Source organism: Lissotriton helveticus, chromosome 4_2 (genome assembly GCF_964261635.1).
Source record: "Lissotriton helveticus chromosome 4_2, aLisHel1.1, whole genome shotgun sequence".
NCBI lineage: Eukaryota > Metazoa > Chordata > Amphibia > Caudata > Salamandridae > Lissotriton > Lissotriton helveticus.
Genome location: NC_136064.1, coordinates 109,180,727 through 109,208,544, shown reverse-complemented (window position 1 = coordinate 109,208,544; position 27,818 = coordinate 109,180,727). Strand labels below are relative to the sequence as shown.

The window sequence follows — 27,818 nt, the reverse complement described above, 5'->3', positions numbered from 1 at the left end:
CACCTAATATGCAACCCCTCCAGACTTTTTGCTTTTTGGTCTCCTGTTTTTGACCTTTTTTGTTGGTTTTAGGATTCTAGGGCACTTTACCACTGCTATTCAGTTCTAAGGCGCATAAGCGGTCCAAGTAAATTGTGTATGGATTGGTGTATCCATGATTGACTTATTTGATTTGATTTACACTGTGTCCCTAGTTATATGCACATGTATTGTATTGTAATTGCATTTATATAGTGCTTACTACCCCTGACGCGGCTTCAAATTGCATTTTCAGCGAGTAGCACGCTACTCTGGGACCCATAGAGGATTAGTGTTGAATTAATATAGTGAAACATGCAAATAAATTTTAAGTGGTGGCTAGGTTAGTCAGTTATTTGGATTCAGTAGGATAGAAGAGGAAAAAAAGGTTTATATGTTCGAGGCATGTGGGCTGCTGAATTCATATCTATGCATAGATCGCCGCCTAGTGTTGGGTCCGGATGATTGCTCATTGTTGTCCTGGAAGAGTCTTCGAAGTATCACGAGATAGGTGGCTCCTCCCCTGGACTACAGTGCGCATGGGCATCCTCTCCATCTTCAGATTGTTTTTTTCCTGCCATTGGGTTCGGATGTACTTTCTTTACTCAAGTTCGGAAACTTATTTCTAAGGCCAAAAGGCCTTCGGGGTCGTCGGTATTGTCTTTCGTTCGGTGCCGAGTACTTGTTCCAGTTCTTTCGAATAGGACGTCGAAGAGAGCGGCGTGGCCTTTTCGACACCAAAGGCCCGATCGTCGATGGAACGGAGCCCGTTCAAACGATGCCCCCTTTGCAATTCTAAATATCCACACATCGATGTACACCCGGTGTGCAACAAGTGTCTATCTCCGGAGCACAATGAGGCCAACTGCCTAGCGTGTGCCAAGTTCAGATCGAAGAAGACGCTTCGACTTCGGCGCGCAGCGAGACAAACGATGGCGAAGCCAGCGCCCGACCCGGTGAATATCTTCGAAGAAGACGACGATGAGGTCGTCGAGACTGAGGATCCAGAACAGCAGTCGGATCCCGAGTCGGAGCATGATTCCAACTACTATGAAGACGACGACGGAAGCGTCGACAATTAAAACGTCGTCGAGGTAAGGGACGACGCATCAGCCATCGGAGCCATCGATGACGACTCGAGCGATGAACCAGGCCCAACAGTGAATACGGGGCCCAATACAAACACTGAAAGACTTCCAAGGGCTCAGGTCGAGGCATCGCCATCAGGCCTTAGCCAAGATCATGACGAACATTCTATAGCCCCGCGTCTCGGCCTGGCTAAGAATATATCACAAGAGCCATCGGTCGAACGTTGCCAGTCAATGGTGAAAACGAAACCGAAAGCCATGGAGTCGAAACCGAAACAGCTGCAGACAGTCTTCGGATCGAAGAGTTCGGATCCATCGGGTTCGACAAAGAAAAAAGGTGTTGACGACCCTGTGGGGTCACGAATAAAGGGTGTCGACCCGAAGATCGGTACGCTAAAGTCCATATCTAAAGTCAAGACCGTCGAGCCGACGAGGTCGACGTCGACGGACAGCGACACAAACAAGGGACTCGAGTCTCGGAAGGTTCTCGATCCGAAGCATCGAGTCGACGGACCACAGCTCGTCAAAAGCCCCGGGCCAAAGTCCAAAACCGCCTCGAAGGACTACGTCGAGTCGAGGCAGAAGACGGTGCCTCCAACGCAACAGGCGCCAAAGTCAACGCAAAGCCAAACCAGCATTGGCGAAAAGACAAAGTCGGTTAGACCGACGTCGACGCCAGCCCCAAAAAAGGTCAGTCAGTCGACGAATACTGTACCACCAATAAAATTCGGATTGCCCCCAACTGCATGGCCTAAGGCGCTCGATCTGAAGACTGGGATCTAAACATCCAAGAAGGTGTCGTTGGGGAAACGGAGTCATTCTCTAGAAGAGGACATTGTGTACCAAGAGCCCTCCTATGACGACCAGTCTAAGCTACATATCGACACAGGCAGACTTACTATTTATCAGAGGAAGATCAGGTCAGAAAATCCTCTTGAAACATATAAAATTCCACTCAAAAAGAAAAGGGATTCCTCCACATCACCTGTACTTTTTGAGACTGCAAGTTACCATGGCCAAGACACCTCTGCATACTCACCCACACGCAATGATGAGGATATGGAGTATGACTACAATGTAGAATTTAATTACCGTGTGGACACAGACCAGGATGACCAGACTCAAGCCTGGACAGACCCTGTCGACCAAGGGGAGTCACAGACTATTCCTGACGCTTCTTCTTATCCTATCAAAACTTCGCCAACAGAGGATACAGCTGCGTATAACGCATTAATAGAAAGGGCAGCACTCAATCATGATGTGGAGATGCATGCTGACCCAATTGAAGAAGACTTCCTATTTGACACTTTTTCCACTTAAGAGAAATTAGTCAAAACATTGCCAATGTTAAAAGGTGTCTTTAAACACGCAGGAGACATTTTCAAGGAAACCACAAGAGCAAGGGTTGTTAACCCCAGAATTGAAAAGAAATACAGGCCGGCACCTGTGGACCCTACATATATTAAGGGACAGCTGCCATTAGACTCTTTGGTGGTATCAAATGCTCGTAAGCGTGCCAACTCTCAAACCACTGGGAATGCTCCTCCTCCAGACAAGGAGTCTAAGATATTAGAAGCCTCTGGTAAAAGGGTGGCTGCTCAAGCAGCTAATATATAGAGAATTTCTAATACACAAGCGCTATTAGCCAGATATGATAGGGCACATTATGACACACTAGAGCAACTGCTACAACACTTGCCTGATGCCTACAAGGAGGGAGCAGAGACACAGATACAAGAGGGAAAACTCATATCTAACGCATCTATTGAATGTGCGCTAGACGCAGCAGACACAGCAACCAGGGCCATCAACACAAGTGTCATGCTCAGGAGACAAGCTTGGTTACGCATCTCTGGGTTCAAACCTGAGATCCAAACCACATTATTAAATCAGCCTGTGAACCCTGATTATTTATTTGGTCCTGATGTGGACACAATATTAGAGAAAATTAAAAAGGACACTGAGACAGCCAAGTCTATGGGTGCCTTGCAGTCACAACAGTTTAGAGGAGGCTCCTTTCGTCGCTCCGGTAACAGAGGAGCTACACGAGGGCAAGCATCCCAGCAGACTCCATACAATAAAGGGAGCACGCAGACCACCTACAATAAAAACAATAGAGGTGGATACCGTGGCAACAGCAACAAAGGCAGAGGACGAGGGAATAACAACACCAGATCCTCCGCCAATACTAAACGGTGACGCCTTGTCACTGCCCCCAGACCATGTAACACCGGTCGGGGGACGATTACAACAGTTCCTGCCAGTCTGGGAAAGCATTACCACAGACAGGTGGTTAAGACAACTCATCCAGTTCGGCTATTGTCTAGAGCTTACCTCCACTCCACCCAACATACCCCCAAGACACCGCCCTATGTCCGCAGAGCACACACACTTATTGCAGCAAGAAGTCATCAGCATGCTGCAAAAAGGGGCCATAGAACTAGTACCCATACAAGAACAAGGTACAGGGGTATACTCGCTGTACTTCTTAATCCCCAAAAATGACTGGTCTCTCAAACCAATACTAGACATTCGGCCCCTAAACCAATACATCTTGTCAGAACATTTTCACATGCTCACTCTACAGCAGGTTCTACCATTGCTCAGTCAGGGAGATTTCTTCGCAACACTAGACCTGAAAGACGCATATTTCCACACACCGATACATCCAGCACACAGGAAATTTCTCAAGTTTACCATACAGAATCAGCACTACCAGTTCAAAGTCCTGCCTTTCGGGGTGACGACAGCCCCCCAGGGTGTTTACCAAGTGCCTAGCGACAGTAGCTGCACACCTACGGAGGCACCATATTCACGTCTACCCCTACCTGGACGACTGGCTCATCCAAGCAAAGTCAGCCCAGCAATGTGCCAGCCACATGTCCCGCACTATTCACCTCCTACACAGCCTCGGGTTCTCACTAAACTACCCGAAGTCTCATCTTCAGCCCGCCCACGTCCAACAGTACTTGGGAGCGACAATCAACACTCTGGCAGCAAAGGCGCAGCCAAACTTGGCAAGAATCAACAGCATTCAATTACTGATTCAAAAATTCAGACCCAACACTGGCTCACAGCATGGGTGTTTATGCAGTTGATAGGCATGATGGCCTCCTGCATCTTCATAGTCCCTCACGCGAGACTACATATGCGTCCGCTTCAGGAGTGCTTAGCACGGCAGTGGAACCAGGCTCAAGGACAATTAACAGACCTAGTGTTGGTGACCAGTCGCTCATACAACTCTCTGCATTGGTGGAACCCACAAAACCTTTGCAGGGGACGACCGTTCCAGAAGCCTGTACCACAAATAGCGCAGACAACGGACGCATCTCTCCTGGGATGGGGAGCGCCTGTCCTCCATTACACAGTGCAGGGACTATGGACAACACAGCAAAAGAAAATGCACATCAACCTGCTAGAACTGATGGCAATCTTTATGGCAGTGAAGGCGTTCAAAGTACACTTGTGCAACAAAGTTGTGTTGATCCGCATGGACAACATGACTGCAATGTACTACATACAGAAGCAAGGAGGGACACACTCTCCACAACTATCACATCTAGCGCAAAGCATGTGGAAGTGGGCCATTCAGAGGAACATATTCCTCATGGCGGAACACTTGCCAGGCAAGGACAACCAGATGGCAGATCTGCTCAGCAGACACAGCCACCAGATGCACGAGTGGGAGATACATCCCTCAGTGCTACAACCGTACTTCCAGCTGTGGGGTCACCCAGACATAGACCTGTTTGCCACAAGAGAAAACGCAAAATGCCTAAACTTCGCCGCCAGGTTTCCACACCCGCAGTCTCAGGGCAATACGATATGGATGAACTGGTCAGGCATATTTGCGTACGCTTTTCCACCAGCCTCGCTCATACCACTAGTGGCACACAAACTACGACAACCCTCAATGACCCTCATCCTAGTTGCTCCAACGTGGGCGAGGCAGCCGTGGTACACCACTTTCCTAGAACTTTCCGTGGTGCCTCATCAAAGGCTGCGATTAACACCCAGTCTTTTAATGCAGAGCCATGGAGACATTCAGCACCCAGATCCGCAACAGTTGAACCTTGCGATCTGGCTCCTGAAGTCATAGAGTTTGGTTACCTAAACTTGCCTCCTGACTGCATGAATATTATCAAGGAGGCAAGAAGACCAACAACCAGAGCATGCTATGCGGCAAAGTGGAAACGATTTGTCATCTATTGTAACAATAATGACGTAAATCCACTAGATGCATCAACGCAAAACATCATCTGTTATCTGTTACATTTACACAGCTGCAATCTAGCCTACAGTTCCATACGTATACATTTAGCTGCGGTGGCAGCTTATCTTCAAAACAGGCAGCACCTTTCACTCTTCAGAGTACCTGCTATTAAAGCTTTCATGGAGGGACTCAAACAAGTGATTCCTCCAAGACACCCACCTTCACCTGTCTGGAACCTGTACGTGGTTCTAACCAGACTAATGGGACCACCTTTTGAACCTCTACACTTGTGTGAAATACAATTCCTAACGTGGAAAGTGGCTTTTTTAGTGGCTATTACATCACTTAGAAGAGTTAGTGAGCTGCAAGCCCTAACTATTCAGGAGCCATTCATCCAAATTCACGCAAATAGGGTAGTGCTACGTACAAACCCTAAATTTATGCCAAAGGTGGTATCCCAGTTCCACATCAATCAAACAATTGAACTGCCAGTGTTCTTCCCAAATCCAGATTCAGTGGCAGAAAGAGCTCTACATACACTAGACTTCAAAGAGGGGAGAGGAGTTGGCCTAACGGCTAAGGCGCTCGACCTCGGACCTGGGGATCTGGGTTCGAGTCTCGGTAACGACGCCAAAAACCTCCTGTGATTCTGGGCAAATCACTTAATCTCCCCGTGCCTAAAATGAAAGTGTGTCCTCATGTAACGTAACTGGTGCTATGTAAAGCGCTCTGATACCTGATTCGGTTCGGGTCTAGTTCGCGCTACATAAAAACTCTGCAAAAAAAAAAAAAAAAAAAAAAAAAAAGAGCTCTCCTGTACTATATAGACAGGACAAAACATTTCAGGAAAACTAAGCAACTGTTTGTTGCCTTTTCACCACAGCATAAAGGCAACCCCATTTCCAAATCGGGTATAGCCAGATGGATTGTTAAATGCATACAAATTTGTTATCAGAAAGCTAAACGCACATTAACAGTTCCCCCAAGAGCGCATTCAACACGCAAGTTAGGGGCATCCATGGATTTCCTAGGAAACATTCCTCTAGAAGAAATATGTAGAGCAGCCACATGGCCTACCATACATACATTTACCAAACACTACTGTGTAGATGTACACTGCAAGCAGCAAGCAGCTGTAGGACAGGCTGTTCTCAAAACTCTTTTTCAGACTGCTGCAGCTGGCACGGGCAACCACCGCTAAGGGGGAGACTGCTATCCATTCTATGCATAGATATGAATTCAGCAGCCCACATGCCTCGAACGGAATATGCTACTTACCAGTATGCATCTGTTCTTGGCATGTAGGGCTGCTGACATTCATATCGCCCGCCCTCCTCCCCGGTGCCTGTCGCAGCTGTAGCACTCAGAATTAATCTCTAGCATGGACATTACTTACTGTATCATACTCCATCTCTGCCACAATGGCAAAAAACAATCTGAGAATGGAAAGGATGCCCATGCGCACTGTAGTCCAGGGGAGGAGCCACCTATCTCGTGATACTTAGACTCTTCCAGGACAACAATGTGCAATCATCTGGACCCAACACTAGGCGGCGATCTATGCATAGATATGAATGTCATCAGCCCTACATGCCAAGAACAGATGCATCTGGTAAGTAGCATATTCCTTATATGGCGCTTGTTACCCCTGATGGGGTGTTGAAGCACGCTACTCCGGAAACCCATAAAGGATTAGTGGTGAATTAGTGTGGTGGAATATGAAAGTAATTTGAGTGGTGGATATTAGTCGGTTATTTGGAGTGAGAAGGATAGTGGAGGGATAGAAGGGAAAGAAAGGTTTTCATTCATATAGCACCTGTTAACCCTGATAGGTATTGAAGCTCTTTTCTGGCGAGTAGCATGCTACTCCGGAACACGTAAAGGATTAGTGTCGAAAATTAGTATAGGGAAATATAAGTCATTTGAGTGGTGGATATATTATTCAGTTATGTAAATCACATGCTACTAGTGGGCCTGCAGCACTGATTGTGCCACCCACACTATAGCTTTTCAAACGGGTTCTCAGACCTGAAACTTCAGTGACTGCACACAGTTTTTAACTACCATGTCAACCTGGCAAGTGCACGCAGTTGACAGGCCCAAACCTTCTCTTTTGTTACAAGTAAGGCACCCTTGAGGTAGGACATGTACTGGGATGTTTAACATGTTCTGTTTGTGAAATACTGTGCATTTTGTTTTTCCCTATTGACAGGCTGTCTGTCCCATAGGCTTAACAGGGGAGTTGCCTTGTAACATTTTACGAGAATAACTCTCCATTAGGATAAGATGAAGAAATTGAGTTTGGTATGCCTGAACTCAGATTTTAAAAATACATATTTTAGTGAAGATGATTTTTATGTTGTGTGTTTTAAATGCCACTATTAGAAAGTGGGCATTTTCTTTCTTAAACGTCCCGTGTGCCTCTGCCTTTTGTGTATTCACTGTTTGGGTTCAGAGTGACAGGAGCATTCACACTAGACAAACACAAGGGGATTTGAGGTGTGCCTTGCCTTTCCTAGGTGACTCATAGCAGGGCTGAATAGATCTGGATGCATTTAGAGTAGTGGGATGAGTTGTCGCTTGCACCTGAATAGGCTGTGGCTGACTTCAACAAAGCTGTCCCCCTCCCCCCCCCAATCGAGTGAGCCTGGCTTGAGCCAAGCAGAAGTGGTTTATGTAAGCTGGTAGAGCTTTGTTTGGACCAACTTCAAAGGAAAATGTGGTATAAATATTGAGGCCCTGACCCCAGAACTTTAGATTACTGCTGGACTAAGTGCAGAAGTGCAGGAAAGTGGGTTTCTGTTGTTGGATCCTCACCCCCCCCCCCCCCCCCCCCCCATTGCCAGATGTATGATGCACTTTGACTTGATGTGCTCTGGGTCCCTGCCAATGAGGTTCTCAGGTTCTGTGTTCTTTCCCAAAACTGTAACTTTGTACCCCCAATTGGCACCTTTCTGGCCACAAGTAAGTCCCTTGTAAAAGGTGCAATGGGTACCAAGGGCCCAGTGACAAGGGGAGGGGAGGGATTCCCTTTCACCAAGCCTGCGGACTGCGGACCTTCAGCTACAGCGACTGAGGAGGAGCGCTTGCTGCTGTCAGCGTTACCTGCCTGTGCCTGCTCCCGCCGCTGCCCCTCGCCGGACCCGCTTCGCGGGTCCCGCTTCGCGGCCAGGAGCTGTTGTGGGGCGTGCTAGGTGTGCTGATTCCTTGACCGGCAGGGCTGCGAGCCAGACGCGGGGGACTCCGAGTTCCAGGAGCCCCCGCGCGCCCGTGGCCACCTGGGCTGCTCTCCCTGCCGGCCCCGCCCCCACCTGGACGTCTAAAGAGCCGTCCTTCCCTCCATTTGGCGGATTCCCTTTCACCAAGCCTGCGGACTGCGGACCTTCAGCTACAGCGACTGAGGAGGAGCGCTTGCTGCTGTCAGCGTTACCTGCCTGTGCCTGCTCCCGCCGCTGCCCCTCGCCGGACCCGCTTCGCGGGTCCCGCTTCGCGGCCAGGAGCTGTTGTGGGGCGTGCTAGGTGTGCTGATTCCTTGACCGGCAGGGCTGCGAGCCAGACGCGGGGGACTCCGAGTTCCAGGAGCCCCCGCGCGCCCGTGGCCACCTGGGCTGCTCTCCCTGCCGGCCCCGCCCCCACCTGGACGTCTAAAGAGCCGTCCTTCCCTCCATTTGGCGGATTCCCTTTCACCAAGCCTGCGGACTGCGGACCTTCAGCTACAGCGACTGAGGAGGAGCGCTTGCTGCTGTCAGCGTTACCTGCCTGTGCCTGCTCCCGCCGCTGCCCCTCGCCGGACCCGCTTCGCGGGTCCCGCTTCGCGGCCAGGAGCTGTTGTGGGGCGTGCTAGGTGTGCTGATTCCTTGACCGGCAGGGCTGCGAGCCAGACGCGGGGGACTCCGAGTTCCAGGAGCCCCCACGCGCCCGTGGCCACCTGGGCTGCTCTCCCTGCCGGCCCCGCCCCTAGAGTGCAACCAACCATCTACAAAGGAGTAGAGTCATCCCCGCTGCGCGAGAGCGCCCGGGAGAGCGCCCGGGAGGGCGCCGGGAGAAGCCCGGGACAAGGGCGGGACCGTCTGTGGCCGTCCGGGGCCGAAGGAGGCTGGGCTGGGCCCACTCCCTAACATCCTACATTCTACGCTAAGGCATACCCAAGGTACTGTTATTGACTAAAAGACATAAATGTAAGAATTTTGATATCCTGTGCCACTGAACATTGTTGCATAATCCCCAATTTATAGTATTCCTCCATCCTCCTCCTTGTTGCCAGACGGGGGTCAGTGGGGCTTTCATGAGCACCCTTTGAATCGCCCAGGCATAAGGTTGAGTAGGGGGGGTTAACGAGGTTGGGTTGGGTCCAGAATCCTTGAATCTTCGTTTAATATTCTTGCGAACACGTATCCTGAGGCTTAAATATCTGCCACTAAGAAATGGCTCTTAGATCTGGTAAGCAGCGTCTTGTGCACATCCAAACTTCACAGGGGGTTGTTTCAGGCCCCCTAGATGCCTTTATTACCAGAGCAACCGGTATACTGGAAAAAGAAATTGAACTGGTTGAGCATAGATTGTCCCTGGACCTGGTTACTGGGAAACGTTCCTCCATAGGTGATTTGGCTCGTGTCAAAAGCCCTTTAACTAACGCAGCATTTAATTGTATTTCAACATCAGACACCGACATAATTGTCCATGAAGAAGGGATCGAAGCCACTACATCTAGGCTACATGAAAACATGGACGTGGCCTCCAATAGTAATGTGACTAGCTTAGAAGAGAATAGCCAATCATTTGTGCTTGAAACCTCTCAAATAAATGTCACTACTTTACCTTGTACCCCTGCCCCATCAATAGAATCCATCAAACAGGCACCACGGAAAAGAAAACATGTATCCAGCCCCGAGGGAGGAAAGACACAGAAACAACTTAAAATAGATTCCGAGAATAGTCCCTCCCACTCTCAGTCCATTCAAATGCCACAGATAGTGTATTGCCCATCATTGGCCCACTCAGGATCCTCTAACCCTTGCCCAACCTGTTTTAGTAGCGATGACATCTTGCTGGCAAAAATGGAAACAATAGTTAAAAACCTACTGCTTCCGATGGTAGAAAATATAAGGATAATGTCCGCCAAAATAGATGTCCTAGAAGCGGCAATTAATATTAATATGGACCTCTTACAAAACATATCTGGCACTAAGCCAAGGGGCACAGTTCCTAAAGGGGGTTCTACCCAAAGTACCGGGACAACCACAACACTTCCCGCAGTGACATCGCTTACCAACACTAACAAGAAACCATTAAGAGGGGCAAAAACAACATCTATAACTAGAGCCACCATTAAAGACCCACCGAAGGCTAAACCCGCATCGGTGGTCAACACCGTGCAAGGGGAAAAACATCAAGCTAATGCTGTACCAAAACAACCAAAAAACACCCCAGCACGCGCCCCTGTATCAAATAGGGATAATAATATACCATACTCTGATAGGAACAAGAGGTTAGATAATAGAAACTCACGGAAATCCCAGAGGGTCAATCTACCACCAGAAGCGGCTCAATATACTATTGTGCTAACAGGAGTGGCTCCACTTAAAGAGGGCACTAGAGAATCCCAGGTGGACTTGCGGAACAAGGTTACATTCTGGTTGAATAAACACCGCCCACTCCCCCCGTCGTCCCCCACCGAAATCTTATACGTAAGGAGAGTAGATTGGGTTGGAAAGGGCGAAAAAGATCTAGAAGGGGACTGCATTCTAATTTCTTTTAGAGACCCGTGGGTAGTGGATAGAATCCAACGGAAAGCTAGATTTGCCCGTTTGGGAGATGTCCAGACTTTACATCTTGGCTACTTTTATCCCTATATTCACCAAACAAATCATACGGGATATAATTCATGGAAAGCCAAAGGGGGAAGACCAAGAGAGCCTGTAACTCATTACCCCCCATATTATCCCCCGCTCTACAACCACTTTGAGGCACTGTCCGACCTAGAATGGGTTGACTGACTATGTGCACCAAACCAGTCACCCAATCTAGCATTAGTGGATGATGAAGGAGCCCAAACCTCATCCACCCCCACCCCAGAATCGGTAGAAGAGCGACAGCCCACGCCCCATAGTGGCAGGTCAGTAAAGGGATCTTTGTGGGTTAAAGGCACCTCCCGTAATGTAGAAGAAGCAGGACTAACAAACACCTATCCACCGAGTCCCCAATCCCTGTTCTCTGCTAGCAACAACTACGCAGAGATAGATTTGTTACATTCACACTTGGTGTCCTGGAACGTTGCTGGAGCCAAGTCACGCCTGGTATCTGACGACTGGTCGGGGTTTATAGGTAAATATGAGGTGGTGCTACTGCAGGAAACATGGGCTACAGTCCCGTTTTACATGGCTGGTTATATTAATTTTTTTAAACCAGCAGTAAAAGGTGTAAAGGGGCGGGCGTCTGGGGGCTTAACCACATGGGTTAAACAGGCCTGGGGTTTTTCAGCTTCTGAACTGTATGTGGATAACCCTGACATACTGGCTGTAAGGTTGAGTAAAACGGGGGGGCAGGAATTGTTCATTATTAACATATATTCCAGAGGTCTCCCCGGCGGCAGATGCCCCAAATTGATCGGCGAATTAGATACATTGTTAACGGGTTGGGATAAAGCCTCCCTCATCATGCTAGCAGGTGACATCAACTGCACGATTGAGCCTTTGTACCAGCCAGAGGATAATTGGGGGCTTGAAGAAGATGTCACGTGGAAAATTCCTGAACTTTCCAACAAAACCATAGTCAAAGCAACGGAGGCCGCCCTGAACTGGACATCCTTCTGCCTCACATGGGGTTTAAGGGCTGTGAACGGTCGCACAAAATCAGATTTTGGAGCAAACCCTACCTTTGACAATGGTGTGAGGAAGAGTCGTATCGATTATATTTTTATAAAAATGGAACATTGGAATGTAATCGATGACATGGAAATTATAATACGACCTGAGAGTGACCATAACCCCTTGTCCTTGAAATTCTTAACGTGTGATCAGACAAGATTAAGGGAACCTGATCCTAGGGGGCAAGGGGTGATAATTGTATCAAATGACCGGAGGAGAGTGAAGTGGTCACTAATTTCAAACGATGTAACGATTCAGTCCAACATTGAAAATGTAGTGTCATGTGCTCTAAATAACATGAAGTCTGTTGCTGTTGAAAAGGGTCAGGATGATTTACATAAATTGATGGATATTCATGATAATTGTTTTTCTGAACTTAAACATATTCTATCGAAACCATGTAATCATAATACTGGACATCTGAACCCCCCAAGAAGTAAATGGTACAATAGAGAATGTAGAGAGGCTCATAGCCATCTCATAGAAAAAGTTAAATCTAGAGACATCTGTGCTGTTAAAGAGGCGAGGAAAAGGTACAAAAAAGTACAATGGGTGGCAAAAAAGGAATGGGAAGACGAATTTTGGGCAGATCTTCTGGAAGCTAGTCAATCAAACGACCATGTCAAATTCTGGGACATCGTCAAATGTGGTAAAGATGGTGAGCTTCGCATTCCGTCCAACCATGTTTGCCCAGAAGACTGGATCAAACATTACTCTACCCAATTCTGTCCAGTGGCCCATGATTCCCCGTCCAGAATGTCTAGGCTGCCGATAACAACACCAGGCAATTTGACTCTGTCCTTTACCGAAGCTGAAACAGATTATGCATTGGGGCTAACAAAAAGGGGGAAGGCACCTGGGTTGGACCAAATTCCGGCTGACCTCTTTAAAGCGAATACAGGTCTGTGGGTACCTTACTTAACATATATAGTTAACATCATTGCGAGAGGTGCCCACATTCCTAAGACCTGGAAAGGGGCAGAGATTCTCCCCATACATAAAAAGGGCGATAGAACAAATCCAGGGAACTATCGCCCGATTAGCTTAATTGATTGTTTTCAAAAGGTTTTTGCCCGTATGATTTTGGTGAGGGTTCATGGGTGGATGGATATAGAAGGAATACTATCCCCGTTACAGGCAGGTTTTAGACCCGGTACAAGTACTATAGACCAGGTCCTGAGGTTTTGCATGATTTTTTGGAAATTTGTCATACTTGGCGGCGGAACCATCTTTGCTGCATTTATAGATCTTAAATCAGCATTTGATTTGGTGCCGAGAGGAAAATTGTGGCAGGTTTTAAGGGACCTAGGAATGCCGGGGGAACTAGTGGACATTATTATCAGACTACATGAAGACAATTTCGCTAGGGTCAGATGGGGGGCACAAGGCCAATTTACGGAGTCTTTTCCAGTCTCCCGAGGAGTCCGCCAGGGGTGCGTTCTCGCACCCACCCTATTCCTACTATTTATAGACCAGGTAGTGAAATTCTTTGGGTTAATTAACACTGATGCTCCGTCTCTGGCGGGGACAAAATTCCCATTGTTGATCTTTGCGGACGACACCCTCCTCTTATCCAAAACAAGGGGGGGGCTGCAGAGGGCATTGAACCATTTTGAGGAGTACTGTAATCGTAATGACCTTCAGATAAATGTGGGGAAAACAAAATTTATGGTTTTCTCCAGGAAAAAAAAACCAATACGTAGTAGTGTACAACTTAATGGGGTTAACCTAGAACAAGTTGACACGATGACGTATCTGGGGGTCACTCTGGATTGCCGACTGTCCTGGAAACCACAAATTGAGACCCAGCAATTAAAACTGTCCCAACTCACTGGTTGCCTTTTGCGGGAGCAAAAGAAATCGATTACCAAAAGGGTTGCCCCGGCTTTACAAATTTACGATGTTAAAATCAACGCTGCGACATTGTACGGGGCAGAGTTATGGGGTTTTATGGATCTATCAAGTTTGTATAAAATCCAGTGCAGGTTCCTTCGTAGTTTGGTGGGACTCCCCCAATCTACACCACTGATCCCTCTTTGCCACGACATGGGTTGCCGTCCAATTACGGATATGGCACGTTACAGAGTAGTGTCTACATGGAGGCGTCTGTGGACCACAGAGGAGTTGTCACTCTTTGCAAAGGAGGTATCCGAGGTGAAGGCTATTGGGGGTTCAGAGAGAATCCCATGGTTGCAGATGGTGAAAAAGACCCTGTTTGACATGGGCCTTAGCCACCTGTGGTCCTCGCCAGATATTAGCAACTTTCCCTCAAAAAAGGATTTCAAGAGCCTATTCTGGGCTTCTACCCGCCATTCTCTGGTCCAGGCATCTGGCTCTGAAGATCTGACAGGGCGTTTTTTAAGATTTAAATTGGATCCGGTTCGGGAGCTATATTGGGATCTTATCTCAAAGCCCCTAGATAAAAAATTATATCACCAACTTCGGGTGGGCACCTTACCCCTCAATTCCTTCACAGCAACATGGAATAACAAAACTAGTAATCTATGTAGCCATTGCCCTGGGTGTAAGGAAACAGAGGGACACTTTTTGTTTGTTTGCCCGCGATATAGCGAACCCCGTTCAAAGTGGCTAAAACCCATTTTTAAACGTATGAACTGTAATAAATCTTCAGATGCAATATGGGTTTTAAAAACAAACACAACTGGTTTTATTGTGATATGCTTGGCTAAATACCTAGGTTGGGCTTGGGTAATCAGAACAAAAAGGAATCCCATCGTTACTGGACAGAGTGTAAGCTGTATAGTGCCCACCACTAATACCTGTTAAAACTCATTTTAAGAGCTTTTTAACTATTATGATAACATATTTGGATTAAATAATGTCTTGATTTTGTCGTTGATGGTTTAATAACTTTTTAACTTTGGATTCAAGTAGGACGTATAGTGATGATTTTATATACATAGGTATAACTATCCCTTTTTCCTTATATATAACGATTTGTAACATGAATTGATGTCGATATTGTTGTAAATATTTTGCTAAGTTGTCTTTTATGATTTCATTTATCGAAATAAAGACATTAAAATCTGAATCTGACCTGACAAGGGGAGGCCTTTAAGGGCTGCAGCACATATTGTGCCACCCTTAGAGGTCCTGTACCTTACCACACACACACTGCCATTGCAGGCTGGGTGTTTTGGTGCAGAGAAAAGTGAAGAGTCGACATGGCACTCATACCTGTGTGCCATGCCTGCAACCCGCTGCCTTGGGTACAGGTAAGGCACCCCTCTAGCTCGGTGCACTGTACCACTGGTGAAGTTACAGTTGCATGAGCACTGCAGCCCTACAGCGTCCAAGTCCATTCTTAGACATTATAAGTGCAGTAAAGCCATAAAGAGCATATGGTCTGGGAGTTTGTCATTACGAACTCTACAGCACCATAATGGCTTTAATAAACTCTGGGAAGTTTGGTAGCAAATGTCTCAGCATAATAAACCCACACTGATGCCAGTGTGGGATTTATTATACCATGAACTCAGAGGGCATCTTAGAGATGCTCTCTGAAAAATGACCAGCCTCTGGTGGGTTCCCTGACTGGTACACACCAGACTGCCACCACAAGACTTATTTCTGGACACCTGGGCTGGGAGCCTTCGCTCATTGGGCCCAGAAACAAAGCCTTTCCTGGACGGAGGTTTTCATACCTCCCTCAGGTTAGGAAGAGCCATCTGTGGCAAGGGCGCTTCAAAGGCCTTGCTGCCTTTGTAACACGACCCCCAGCCTCTCCTGCTATCAGAAGCAGGTCCCCGTCCGGTCTCACCTCTTTTTCGGCAGGAGGACAGGTGGGAAAAATTAGCACAGCACAGAAGGTGTGCCCACCTCTGCCAACCCCACCCCACAGGTGGGGCAGGCGAGGTGAAGCCCACTCTTCATTGCCCGCCATATTTCAGGTGGCTGGCATTCTCCAGTCATTGTTGGGGATTGTGCCGACTCCTCCATGTGGGGTGAGCACACCAGGGGTGTGTCACCCTGAGGTCAGTAGCCCATTGGTTCCTGACCTCGAGACACCTAAAACACCCCCTAGATACAGTATTTAGGGGGCAGCCCTGAACCCAGAAGGCAGATTCCATTAACCTACGAAGAAAAAGAATGAAAGAAAATGCACCGCAGAGGAGACTGCAGAGAAGAACTGACTTGGCCTCAGCCCTTCTAGAAATCCTGCGCCAAAAGTCACCTTGTACTGCAACCAGGGACCTCCAGATCCCTGGGGGACTGACTGCCTTCAACAAAGACCGGATCTCCTGTGAACAGCAGGTCTGTTCAAAAGAACCTCCAAAGAAAGGCTCCGAGCCTGCTGAAGACAAAGAAACCCGTCGCCTGGAACCACCACTGCACCTGTCGATTATGGCCAGAGTCAGAGTGGCCCACCAGTCCCAACGAGGTCCCCCAGCACTCCAGAGTCCGAGTCCACCGAGGGTTGACCCCTCCAGGACTCTCAGATGTCGCCTGCAGCCTCTGCATGGAGCCCCCCCCCCACCGCAAGTGGCCCGGTAATGTAAAATCAGACTTCATAAGGCACCCCTTCATCCAGCTGCCCTGCGCCCTGCATAAGAGGACCTGAGGTGCACCTACGTCCCAGAGCCCTCAAACTTACCTGTCCAGCTGTTGGTTCCTCTTGGAAGACTTCCTGGGCCGAGCCTGCAGCCTAAATCAAAACCTACAACTCCTATTGAAAATAAAAGGGCACCCAAACAGGGCTTGAAAATTCCACTCGACCGCTCGCATAGTAGAGCTAAATTTAACAAGGTCGAGCTGTTTTTAGGTCCTACTCGCCCTTTCTGGCGAGTAGGAAAACAACCTAACTTTTGTCCTCTGTCTGTGAAAACAGAACAAATGTGACAAGATTACAAGATTTAAAGGCATTTTTATTGCTCACAAAGTTAATGAGCAATAAAAATGCATTTAAATCTAGTTATCTAGTTACATTTGCTGCGCTTTCAGAGACGGAGGTCAAGTAGGTTGCAGTTAGGTTGAGGAAATTTTTTACGGTGCTAGTCCTGCAGGACTAGTACCATTTTTTTGAATTTTTCGAGCCCTGCCAAAGCCAAATCCGCTCTTTGCACCTTGCTGTCCCTGTGCCGCTGTGGGTGCTTCTTCCGTGCTAACTCAGTCCCACCTTTGCCCTGAGCTTAACCCAAGGAGCATTGCTCCTACATTCCAAGTGGCGATCCTGTGTGTAGCCACCAACCGGAGGCCCCCTATCTCCCATTGGATAACATTGCGCTTTAGCATTCTGCACCTGGCGCCCCTAGTGTCACTGAGGGTGCTCTTTGAGTGAATCCTTGACCCTGAGGCAACCGTGGTTCTAAATCCAGAAACTCAAATCCCAAGACAGATTACTCCCCTTTTAAATCGATAACCTGATTTTCTCCCTTAGAAATTTTTCCAAAGAATAACAGTCAATGCAGTCCTAAGTGTGGAGTGGAAAATTGTATGAAAACCTAAAACTGTGTTTTGAGAAACTATTTTACTTACCGTTTATCCAGGAAATGTCCCAGTGTGATATTTAAACATATCACACTGAGTAGAAAAAGTAATCTAAAAAGTAATCACAAAGTTTTTAAAAAGTAACTGCAAAGTAATTTTTAATGTTTCTGAACATTTGACCTACCTGTAATAAAGCCAACTACATTCAACTGTATTATTCTTGAACAGTACTATATTTACTTGCATGCACCAAGTCCTGCTTGGTTCTAAAACTAAAATACAACAAAGAAATATTTTTATACAAAACAATTGGTCAGAGTTCAGTATTTGAGTGTGTGAAATCATTTCTTGCCTGAGAGTGTAGATCAAATGCTTAACGCTACTCTCTGATAAAGCCTTACTGCTCACCCGCACTACCACAAATCGAGAGTTGGTTACTATCTATTACCTCTGCCTACCTTTGGGGTTCCACTGGACTCTGTGCACACTATACCTTACTTTGGTATACTATATACAGAGACCGTTTCCTACAATGGGGCACTGCCCCCAGGCTTGAATTTTTGATTAGTGGCCTTGTTCCACACTTTCCATTATGCCTTCGGTGTGCCCTGGACCCACCAGCTTTTGATAGTTGTTGGGACCCAGTGGGAAAGATCCCGAAGCGCCCCGGCCAGATCGCTGCACTTCCTATGTGGCACACAGGAGCTGGCCCTAGGATTCCTTTGCTCCTGCCGTGCAGTTTCCAGCCTGTGCATGCCCCCTTCCATCAAAATTAGATAAATCCTGGTTCAACGGACACCTGGGGGCTTGGCCCTCTGCATGGGAATTTCAAAATTCCCTGTGAAGCGCCATGCCCTTTGTATTCCGCTCGGTCCGTTTAGGGGACCAAGCTTTGCAAGGAATTGCTTTCAGCCCCTTAAGTCCAGTTGAGACAGTCTTGGGCTTATTGAGCTGGTTTGTTGAGCGGAGTTAAAGCTCGCCAGGGTTTTTTACTGTTTTATTCTGATTTTAACTGTTGAACAAACTGTTTTTAGAACTTTTAACTGTGGAATAATTGGCTTTTAGAACACACAGGGCCATTATACTCACTGTTGCTGCTCACCTTATATTGCACCGATCAGGAGGGAATCGGGGGAAGTGAGCGGGGCAGCCATCACGAAGTTAGCAGGCTAGTTGTTTTTAGCCGCTCGTTGGAAATAGGCCTGCTGAAGCGACCGCGCAGTGGACTCGTGCAGCAGGCGCGTCGCTGGCATGCCTAAGGCAAGCCCATCTGCGCTCGGTCTGGGCTCAGGGCCTGTCCCCTGGTTTATTGAAGCCAGAATTTCTGACCTATTCAAGAAAGGATCTTTTAGAGCTGAATCCAGCAGGTGAAAAATTGAGTTGTCCAAGCATAATACTTGAGGCAACTCCTAAGGAACTGGCAACCATTTGTCCCAATTGCCATCTGAATCTTCCCCCATATCATGTATCACTCCATTAGTCGTCCTGAAAATAAGAAAGGACGGTTAAAAACAGAGCAGATTTAGCCCCCCTAAGATGCTTACTACTAAATGCAATCTCCCTGATTAAGCACAGGACTGAGTGTGCACTGCTTATCGCGGAATATAATATAAAGCTGGTCTTCATAACGGATTCCTGATTGGATAAAGCCTCCTAGCCTGATTTACCAAAGCTACACCCCCAGGCTTTCATGGCTACACTCAAGATAGACCGCATAGAAGTGGGGAGAGGACTAAAGGTCATATACCATGATTCCCTGGAGCCTTCCTTTCACACATCATCAAACCTGGCCAGTGAAGCACTTTCGTTTAGCCTACGCACCTCTTATCATAATACATTAAAGGGAATCCTTCTTTATCGACCCCCATGCCCCAGAGGCGATTTTCTTGAATCTGTTGGAACGCTACTAGAGGAGAGACTTTGCTCGGACTCATTCACTGTACTGGGGGACTTTCTTTCATCTTGAAGCTCTCACCGACCCCGACACAATTAGGTTGGGACAAGTGATGAGCGCGGAGGAACTTAGGCAACTTGTCGAAGTCCCAACCCATGGTGCAGGGCACACTTTAGACGGGCTTTATTCCAAAAATCCCAATTTGACCTGCACCAAGGTATTTACACTTCCCTGGACAGACCACACCGCCATCCAATTTGAATTGACCTATCCAACCTGCCTTCAACTCAAATTAGAGCCTAAAATAAAGATAGAAATAAGAGCCTGGAAACATATCAATAGCGCAGAGTTAGGAGATCTACTCAAGGCAACAGCTCGCCCTTTTCCCTTAATAATTAACAACCTACTTCTGCATATACGGAATGGGAAGATGCTGCTTATAATAAATTATTCCCTGAAAAACCATGGACTCCCAGACATGCCCAGACATCAGCCCCCTGGTGCTCAGAAGAATTAAAGCAAAAACATGCTTGTAAAAAACTAGAGCGAGCCTGGAGAAAAGGCTATAATAATATGATAGAGACGTATAAGCTAAGCCTCACCCTTTATAAGAAATTATTATTTAACACTAAAAGGACCTTCTTTTCAGAGCAAATCACTTGAGCAAAATCCTCCTCTAAAGAACTCTTAAAACAATAACAAAGCTTACCGCTCCCAACATTCCCAAAAACCAGAGCAGTCCTGAACTATGTGAAAACCTAGCCTCCTTCTTTCAGCAGAAGGTGGAAGCAATTTTCTCCTCATTTTCGCTTCCCCAGACAGCGGATATACGGGCTTCAGCCAGGGTGGTGTCCTGTGGATCCAAAGTAACATTGGCGCTTGATAGTTTCCCACCATTGGTGATACAAGCCTCCATTAAACTCCTGGCCTCTATTTGATCAGGATCTCCTTTGGACCCGTGTCCTGAGTCCATGATCAAACAAATACCAGAGATCATTGGTACAGCACTTACCCCCCTGTTCAACGCCATATTCAAATCTGGCCAGTTTCCCCAAAAAATGGAAGATGGCATCTATTCTTCCTCTGCGCAAGAAACAAAATCTCGATTCCCAAGGACCCTAATAATTACAGACCTACCTTGCGCCTCCCCCCCTACCAGCAAAAATGATCGCAAAAGCCATGAATGCCCAACTTAGCCTGTTCCTCCAAACAAACAATATTTTAGACCCGACACAATACGGATTTAGATCAGACTACAGCACAGAGCTGGCCTTGATACAATCTACTGAGGAAATAAGAGAGGCCTTGGACCAGGGAGGCAACGTGGTACTGATCATGCTGGATCTCTCGGCGGCCTTTGCTACGGTTCATCATAATGTTTTGATGGACTGTCTATCGGAGAGTGGGGTACAAGGCAAAGCCTGCAACCTCCTGAAATCCTTCCTCACAGATAGAACCCAAAACGGTGGACCTAGATAAAGACAGTTGGCGGCTCTGATAAGATCATTTGGGGTCCATTTGACATCTAATGTGGATGACACGCAAATAGTGTTGTCTCTCCGGCGAGGGCAAGAGGCTGAAACGGGAAAGATTCCATGACTGTACGAAAGCCATGACTGGTGGATGTCCTCAAATTGCCTGAAACTTAACTCTGGCAAAACGGAGGTCATCATGTTTGGCAACAACTTGAACCTCTGGACGCCCGACTGGTGGCCGGAAGAACTGGGAACTCTCCCCGTACTAACCAAGAAAACGAAGAACCTCGGGGTTATAGTGGACAACGGACTCACTTTCGGGGACCTGATAAGTGGGGTTGTCTCAGTGAGTTTCTGCCTTCTCAGAATCATAAGGAAAATAAAGGTTTTTCTTCCGGAAGACAGTCTTAGGACAGTGGTCACAGCACTCATTATTTCACGGTTACACTACTGTAACAGTCTTTATCTGAACATCCCAAAAAAAACACCTAAGCAGATGCCGCGGCCAGATTGTTAACTGGAACAACGAAGTTTGTCCCGGTTAAGAAACAACTAGAGCAACTACACTGGCTCCCAGATAAACAAGTGACACAATTTAAAGCCCTCTGCATTGTCTTAGGCCCTCAAGGGAGAGGGCCCGATTACCTAAAACAACGGTTCCAATGGTATGTTCCCAGAAGGACCCTTCGCTATCTGGGAGCAAAATCGTGATCATTCCCCCGGTCAAAAAAAGCAAACTGGGATGGTCGGAGCTTCATCACAGGTGCCTCAAAGGCCTAGAACAATCTACCGTTCCATCTCAAACTTAACCGAGCTCCTCTCGTCTAGGAAGTGGCTGAAAACTTGATTATTTACCTTATAGTCACCCTACACCACAGCAACCAAATAGGAAGTGATCAGTGCCGGGACACCCCAGGGTAACCGTTGTGCTTAAGAAGTTAAATTATCATAACATTATAGTCCTGGGGACCGGCCCTAGCCCAGCCATTTTCGTCAGGCCTCCTGGCCTCTGAAGTGCAATTTTTGGGGAGAGCTTGATGTTATGGCTTCCTTCTCTAGATCTGGCTCCTTGTGCTCTTCTGCTGCTTGTGGGGGCCACCAGATACGAATGCTTAAGTAAATGGCATGTGCACTGGGATGCAAGTTTGAAGTGGGAGCGTGAAACAAGCGCAAGACGAACTGAATGTACATAGACCAGCAAGTTTATTAGAAGTATACAAATGTACAGTTGTACGGTGTAGGCATGTACTAAGTAGAAGACGGCTCAGGGTTGAGAGGCATTGTGATTTTCATGTCTGTCAAACAGACAATTTTCTGGTAGCTATGCATAAATATTAGCATTTCCTGCATTTGCATTTCCTGATGTTTCAGCTGAAACCACTAAATGGATGGGATTGTGTATAGCATAGAAATCTTGAATAGGTGTGCCTGTGCAATATTGTTGATAAGGAACTTGTAAGCAAACACTGCTCTCTATGAGTAGTACGAAGACATTGATTATCGGCTACTCCAAAAAGATCTATTCTGTTTTTCCGGGCTGAGATCAAGACCAGTAAATGTTAGAATCTATTGATGCCATCTGCAAGCCTTCTTCATACTCCTGTATCACTCTAGGGTTTGAGGCCTTTTCGTTGTGTGGTTTCCAGTTTTTTTTTAACATGACGTTCTATACTTTTGTTTGTTCTGCGGCATGATGCCAGTGAGCGATTTGGAGTGTTTACTTGCTACTGTGAACCTTCTGACTGTTGGTGTTGACCTGTTACCTTGAAGGGTATTGTTGTTTGGAAGTGCAGCTCTTTGTGGACATTTGAGTGTTCTTCTCAGTTGGGTGGGTTTGCAGTTAGAAATGACGCAATTGATATCCCAGTGAATGTACTCTAAAATCTATATTCTTCTTTTATGCTTCTTATGCATCTCTCTCTCTCTCTCGCGCACTCTCTCGCGCTCTTGCGCACTCTCGCTCTCTTGCATGCTCTCACTCTCTTGCATGCTCTCTCGCATGCTCTGCACACTCATGCACGCTCTCTTGCGCGCGCTCTCCCTCTTGCGCGCTCTCTCCCGTGTTCTCTTGCATGCTCTCTCGCTCTCTTGCATGCTCTCTCGCTCTCTTCCATGCTCTCTTGCGTGCTCGCTCTCTTACGTGCTCTCTTGCATGCTCTCTCGCTCTCTTGCACGCTCTCCTTCGAGCTCTCTTGCGTGCTCTCTCTCTCTCTCTCTTGCGCGCTCTCTCGCGTGCCCTCTTGCGCGCTCTCTTCCGCGCTCTTGCGTTCTCTCTCGCGCTCTCTCCAAATTGTCAGACGAGGGAGGTCATTTCTGAATAGGGATATGCCTGGCCCACTAACTCTAATGTTCTGTTTTAGGAGGAACCAAAGGTTCGGACCCGCCGAGCAGAAGCCATTAAAGCGGATGCCATGAATTCAACCATCAACTCCTCTGAAAGCAGTAAGTGAATGGCAGCCCAGTAGGGCTTCTCCACATTTCTATTTGAATGGTTTACCTTTCATTTGTTTTCTTCACTTTACCCACTATCCAATGGGTTTCTTTTTTTGCGTCTTGCCCATTTTCTATTTTACTACCTCTTAATTTCTTTGTCAATAATCTATGCTTCAGCGGATCCCTCTTTACCTATTCTGTGTATTGTGTTTCCTAATGTATATCTGGTCTTTTCTCTTTACAGTGCAGATTTCCGATGAGGAAGACGATGCGATGGTGGACGATCCCAACGATGAGGATTTCGTTCCATTTGGTTTTCGGAAGCCGAAGCCTCGATTGACCATGCGTGGTCAGGCAGCACAGCAGCGTGGCAATGCTCGCCCTGCTCCTCCTCCAACGCCACCTCCCATACTCACAAAGATGACCTGCGCCAACTGCCGGACCGCACTGCAGAAGGGACAGACAGCCTATCAGCGGAAGGGGCTTCCTCAACTCTTCTGCTCCTCAGCCTGCCTCACTGCCTTCTCCAGGAAACCACCGTGCAAGAAAAACTGTACCTTCTGCAAAAAGTAAGTGCTCGCTCTTCTGACAATGATTCTCACTGTTCACTTACTTTCCTTCCATATTGTTGTTCTTAATGCACAGTTTTGGCTTGCAGGCTGTTGCCCTGTTAAATTTCTATTTACCATCGACTTATTCCAACTATATCTGTTGATTTGGTTTTATTGGTTAATTTGGGCTTCCTGTTTTCACTTTTTGAGTTGTGAGTTAGTAGTGTCATCCTCATTGTTTAGGTTGCAACTCTACTTTTGTAGATTGTCTCTCTGGACACAGGTTGTTAGTTGCTGTGACTACAACCAAATTAAAAAATGAATACTTTTCGCAAAAGTGGTTTTCCAAATAATATTGTATTCAAATACGTTCAAATGGTTCATTTCACAGGAATTCATTCATTGCTGTTGGAACTCCATGTCCCATAATGCATAATTTCTGCACATGAGTTAAACCTTCTCCCTATGTATTTCGGCATTAAATGCCTTCATCAGGGGAATGTCTGAAACACTAAAAGTAATATGGTTTTAATGGTTAGGACTAACCACCTCATATAAAACCGCCACCGTTTAGACTTATCAAAGCACAAATTAATCGGGGTCAACGTGTGTGAATTTGTTACTGCTGTCGTGTGAATGTCGGTTGATGTGTAACGTCAAATCCTGGTGACTTTCTTATTAGGCTGGCGTGCATGGTAAAAACGTGATGTTAAGCGCTGTTTCTCCCTTTAATGCATTTGTGATGCATTTACACGAAACGCTAAACCAAATTTAGGGGCTTGCTTCTTTAAAACGCTGTGATTGTGAATACGTTAGTCAGTCAAGATACTTTTATTCGATTAATAAAAAAACAAATACGGTATATGTACACGATATGGTGGTGAATCTAATGTGCTCGTCGCTCAATCGTTGTGAAAGCGATCATTTTCTCATTTTTAGGTCTCGGGCCTAGCGTACGCTGCACGTGCATTGTCGCGCAGCAAGAGTCCTTTTCTCGCGGTTTAGAAAATGGACCTGGAAATTCCACGCAGCTCATGCGTGTTATTTCCTAGGTCCATTTTCATTGGCCTTTGCGTGCGTGTATTTTTAAAACAGAACACGCAATAGGCCATGGGCGGTAGCGTAGCTCCGCCCATGGCTTATTGGTGTCTGTTACGCGCACCAAAGGCCATATATCTTCAATTATTATAATTGAAAACATATGCTGGCAGTGGTGCACGCAGGGCGCACCACTCGCCGACCTTTTTGTTGTTGTTTTGGATCCATTTCACAGCGCAGACAGAAGCACTGGTACAGGCTTCAATCCCCGCAGCGCGAGGCTGGTGCCGAGCTGGATAGGCTGTCAGCCTCCTCCCAGAATGAAGTGTCTCATTGCCTGCCAGGGCGATGTCCCTGAACCTGCCTGACCCACCGCAGCCTGGAGCTAAGGATTACCTGGCCGTGCACCAGCGGAGCCCCACCGGCTGCAGACCTCTCGTCCGTCCTGTAAAGTACGGGAATGTAGCCGAACGCCCTCCATCTGCAGTGTCCCTCAGGCCTCCAGTTCAGTCCCCTTCTCTCGGCTCTCTCTCCACAGAGTCCCTCTGGCCTCCACTCCCTCTCCTCTCTCGTCTGCTCTCAGCCCTCCACTGCTCTCTCTCCACAGAGTCCCTCTGCCCTCCACTGCCCTCTCCTCTCTCGTCTGCTCTCAGCCCTTCCTTCCTCCCTGGAGAACCGGTTTCTTCTATTTGGATAAGTCGCTCCCAGCCGCCGGCGGGTCTCGGGGCCTGAGACACAGGGACGATGTTATGGCAGATGCCGTAGTCACAACTGGTCATGTACATGACAATTTCCGTTATGCGTTCCTCGCACCCCGAGCTCTTAGTGCTTTTTTTTTGCAGGGAGAGCGGGTTCGTTCAAACACATTTCAGGTGTCACTATTCTGTTCAATGTATTTATTTTATACAGTCTTATTAGATGCGATTTCACCCAAATGTTACATTATTCCGCCTTTTAGAATATAGTAATAGTTTGTACTATCTTTAAAAGATGCACGCTAGAGGAGGTGGGGGCGTTGGGTGGGGCGGGGGCCTTTTTATAAGAAAGTAAAGTACACTTTTATAGGGCGGCGGTGCGGGGGTCTACGGGGTTTCGCCAACCGAAGGCGGTCCATACATTCAGGATGTTTTTGCCCCCCTCCCCATTGCCCCCACCCACCCCTCCCCCCACCCAACAGCCCAACGACCAGAAGACCATGTTCCGAGATGGGAATGAATGTCCAGATTATTGGGGGGGAGGGAGGAGGACATACAGTCTTTCACTTACCCTCCATGTATCTGGTGAAGCAGCTGAAGTGCATTCTCGGAGCTTGTGCGTCTGGTCTTGTTGTGTTGCCACTTCGCCTTGTAAGTGACACGGTCATGATCAATTCTGTTTTGGCCTTAAGAGAGGGATGTTGCTGCTGAGTTAGACAACTTTGCATTTGGTCGTGTTGTGTGCACGACATGAGCTTAGTGAGTGCACAATTGAAATCATGAGGGACTAAGTCACGTGACTACACGTATGGTCTTCGTGCGTTCACCCTTCTCACAACGCGCCTTCCGTGAGTTTGCATTTTTGATTCGTTGGATTCTGTTTGTATGACATTGTCTTGGAAGTGACACAGCTCTTGTGTAATTGGACCAACATTTAGTTTGATTTTCACAAGAAAAGACAATGATTTGCTTCACTCCCCCAGTTTCTGAAAGCACCCGTACATCGGTACAGCCGTGTGCAAAATATGACACACACATCGAAACACAAGCACATAAAAGCACAGACACGCAAATACACCAGGGCATACATAAGCACGCACACACATGCACACTCACAACAATAGTGCAGTTCTATATTGATATGCAAGTACGCACGCAAACACAGATATAAGCCCACACACACAGGCACTCACACGCAGCCCACACAATTGCACATTATTTCATAAAGTCACACAAAAGCGCACACTCAATGCCACACAGAAACACATAAAAGTTTATATAGATATGCCACGTGGATCCATGACACACATGGATCCGGGCACAATGTCTCTCTCTCTCTCTCTCTCTCTCTCACCTTCACACACACACCTTCACACACACACCTTCACACACACCTTCACACACACACCTTCACACACTCACACCTTCACACACTCACACCTTCACACACTCACACCTTCACACACTCACACCTTCACACACACACACACACCTTCACACACCTTCACACACACACCTTCACACACACACCTTCACACACACACCTTCACACACACACCTTCACACACACACCTTCACACACACACCTTCACACACACACCTTCACACACACACCTTCACACACACACCTTCACACACACACCTTCACACACTCACACCTTCACACACTCACACACACACACACACACACACCTTCACACACACACACCTTCACACACACACACACACCTTCACACACACACACACACACCTTCATCCCTACTCCTGTGCTGCATGGATTATTGTTTATTTCGCTTCGGATTGCACGCTGTTGGCATTTAATCTGAAAGAATAGCGCCTTCTCATTAATTTTCCAGACACCACCACCCTGCCGCTTTTCTCACTCTTTCACACGCAGACGGCTGCACTCCACTGTGTTTTCTCTCTCCATTGTAAGCCGGCCGCACTGCTACCGAAATATTACAGGAACCACGTCTTCACTATTTCCTACTCGTTTCTGCTGTGTGTGCTCTGTTCTCTGTTCACTACAACTGAGTTTTCAATAGACTTGTGCAAAAACGTTACAATAAAAGGTGCGCGCCTTTTATCTTGGTTGCTTC

General features: G+C 47.3%; 1 protein-coding gene across 6 annotated transcripts in view; it reads left to right on the top strand.

Annotated features, from left to right (window-relative positions):
• ZMYM3 (zinc finger MYM-type containing 3) overlaps window positions 1–27,818 on the top strand; it is a 451,345-nt gene that overhangs the window by 106,883 nt on the left and 316,644 nt on the right. For all 6 annotated transcript variants that reach the window (XM_078640225.1, XM_078640224.1, XM_078640229.1 and 3 more), the window contains exons 4-5: window positions 23,363–23,444; window positions 23,680–24,004. In XM_078640225.1, coding sequence (XP_078496351.1) covers window positions 23,363–23,444; window positions 23,680–24,004 — 407 coding nt within the window. The remainder of the gene's footprint in view (window positions 1–23,362; window positions 23,445–23,679; window positions 24,005–27,818) is intronic.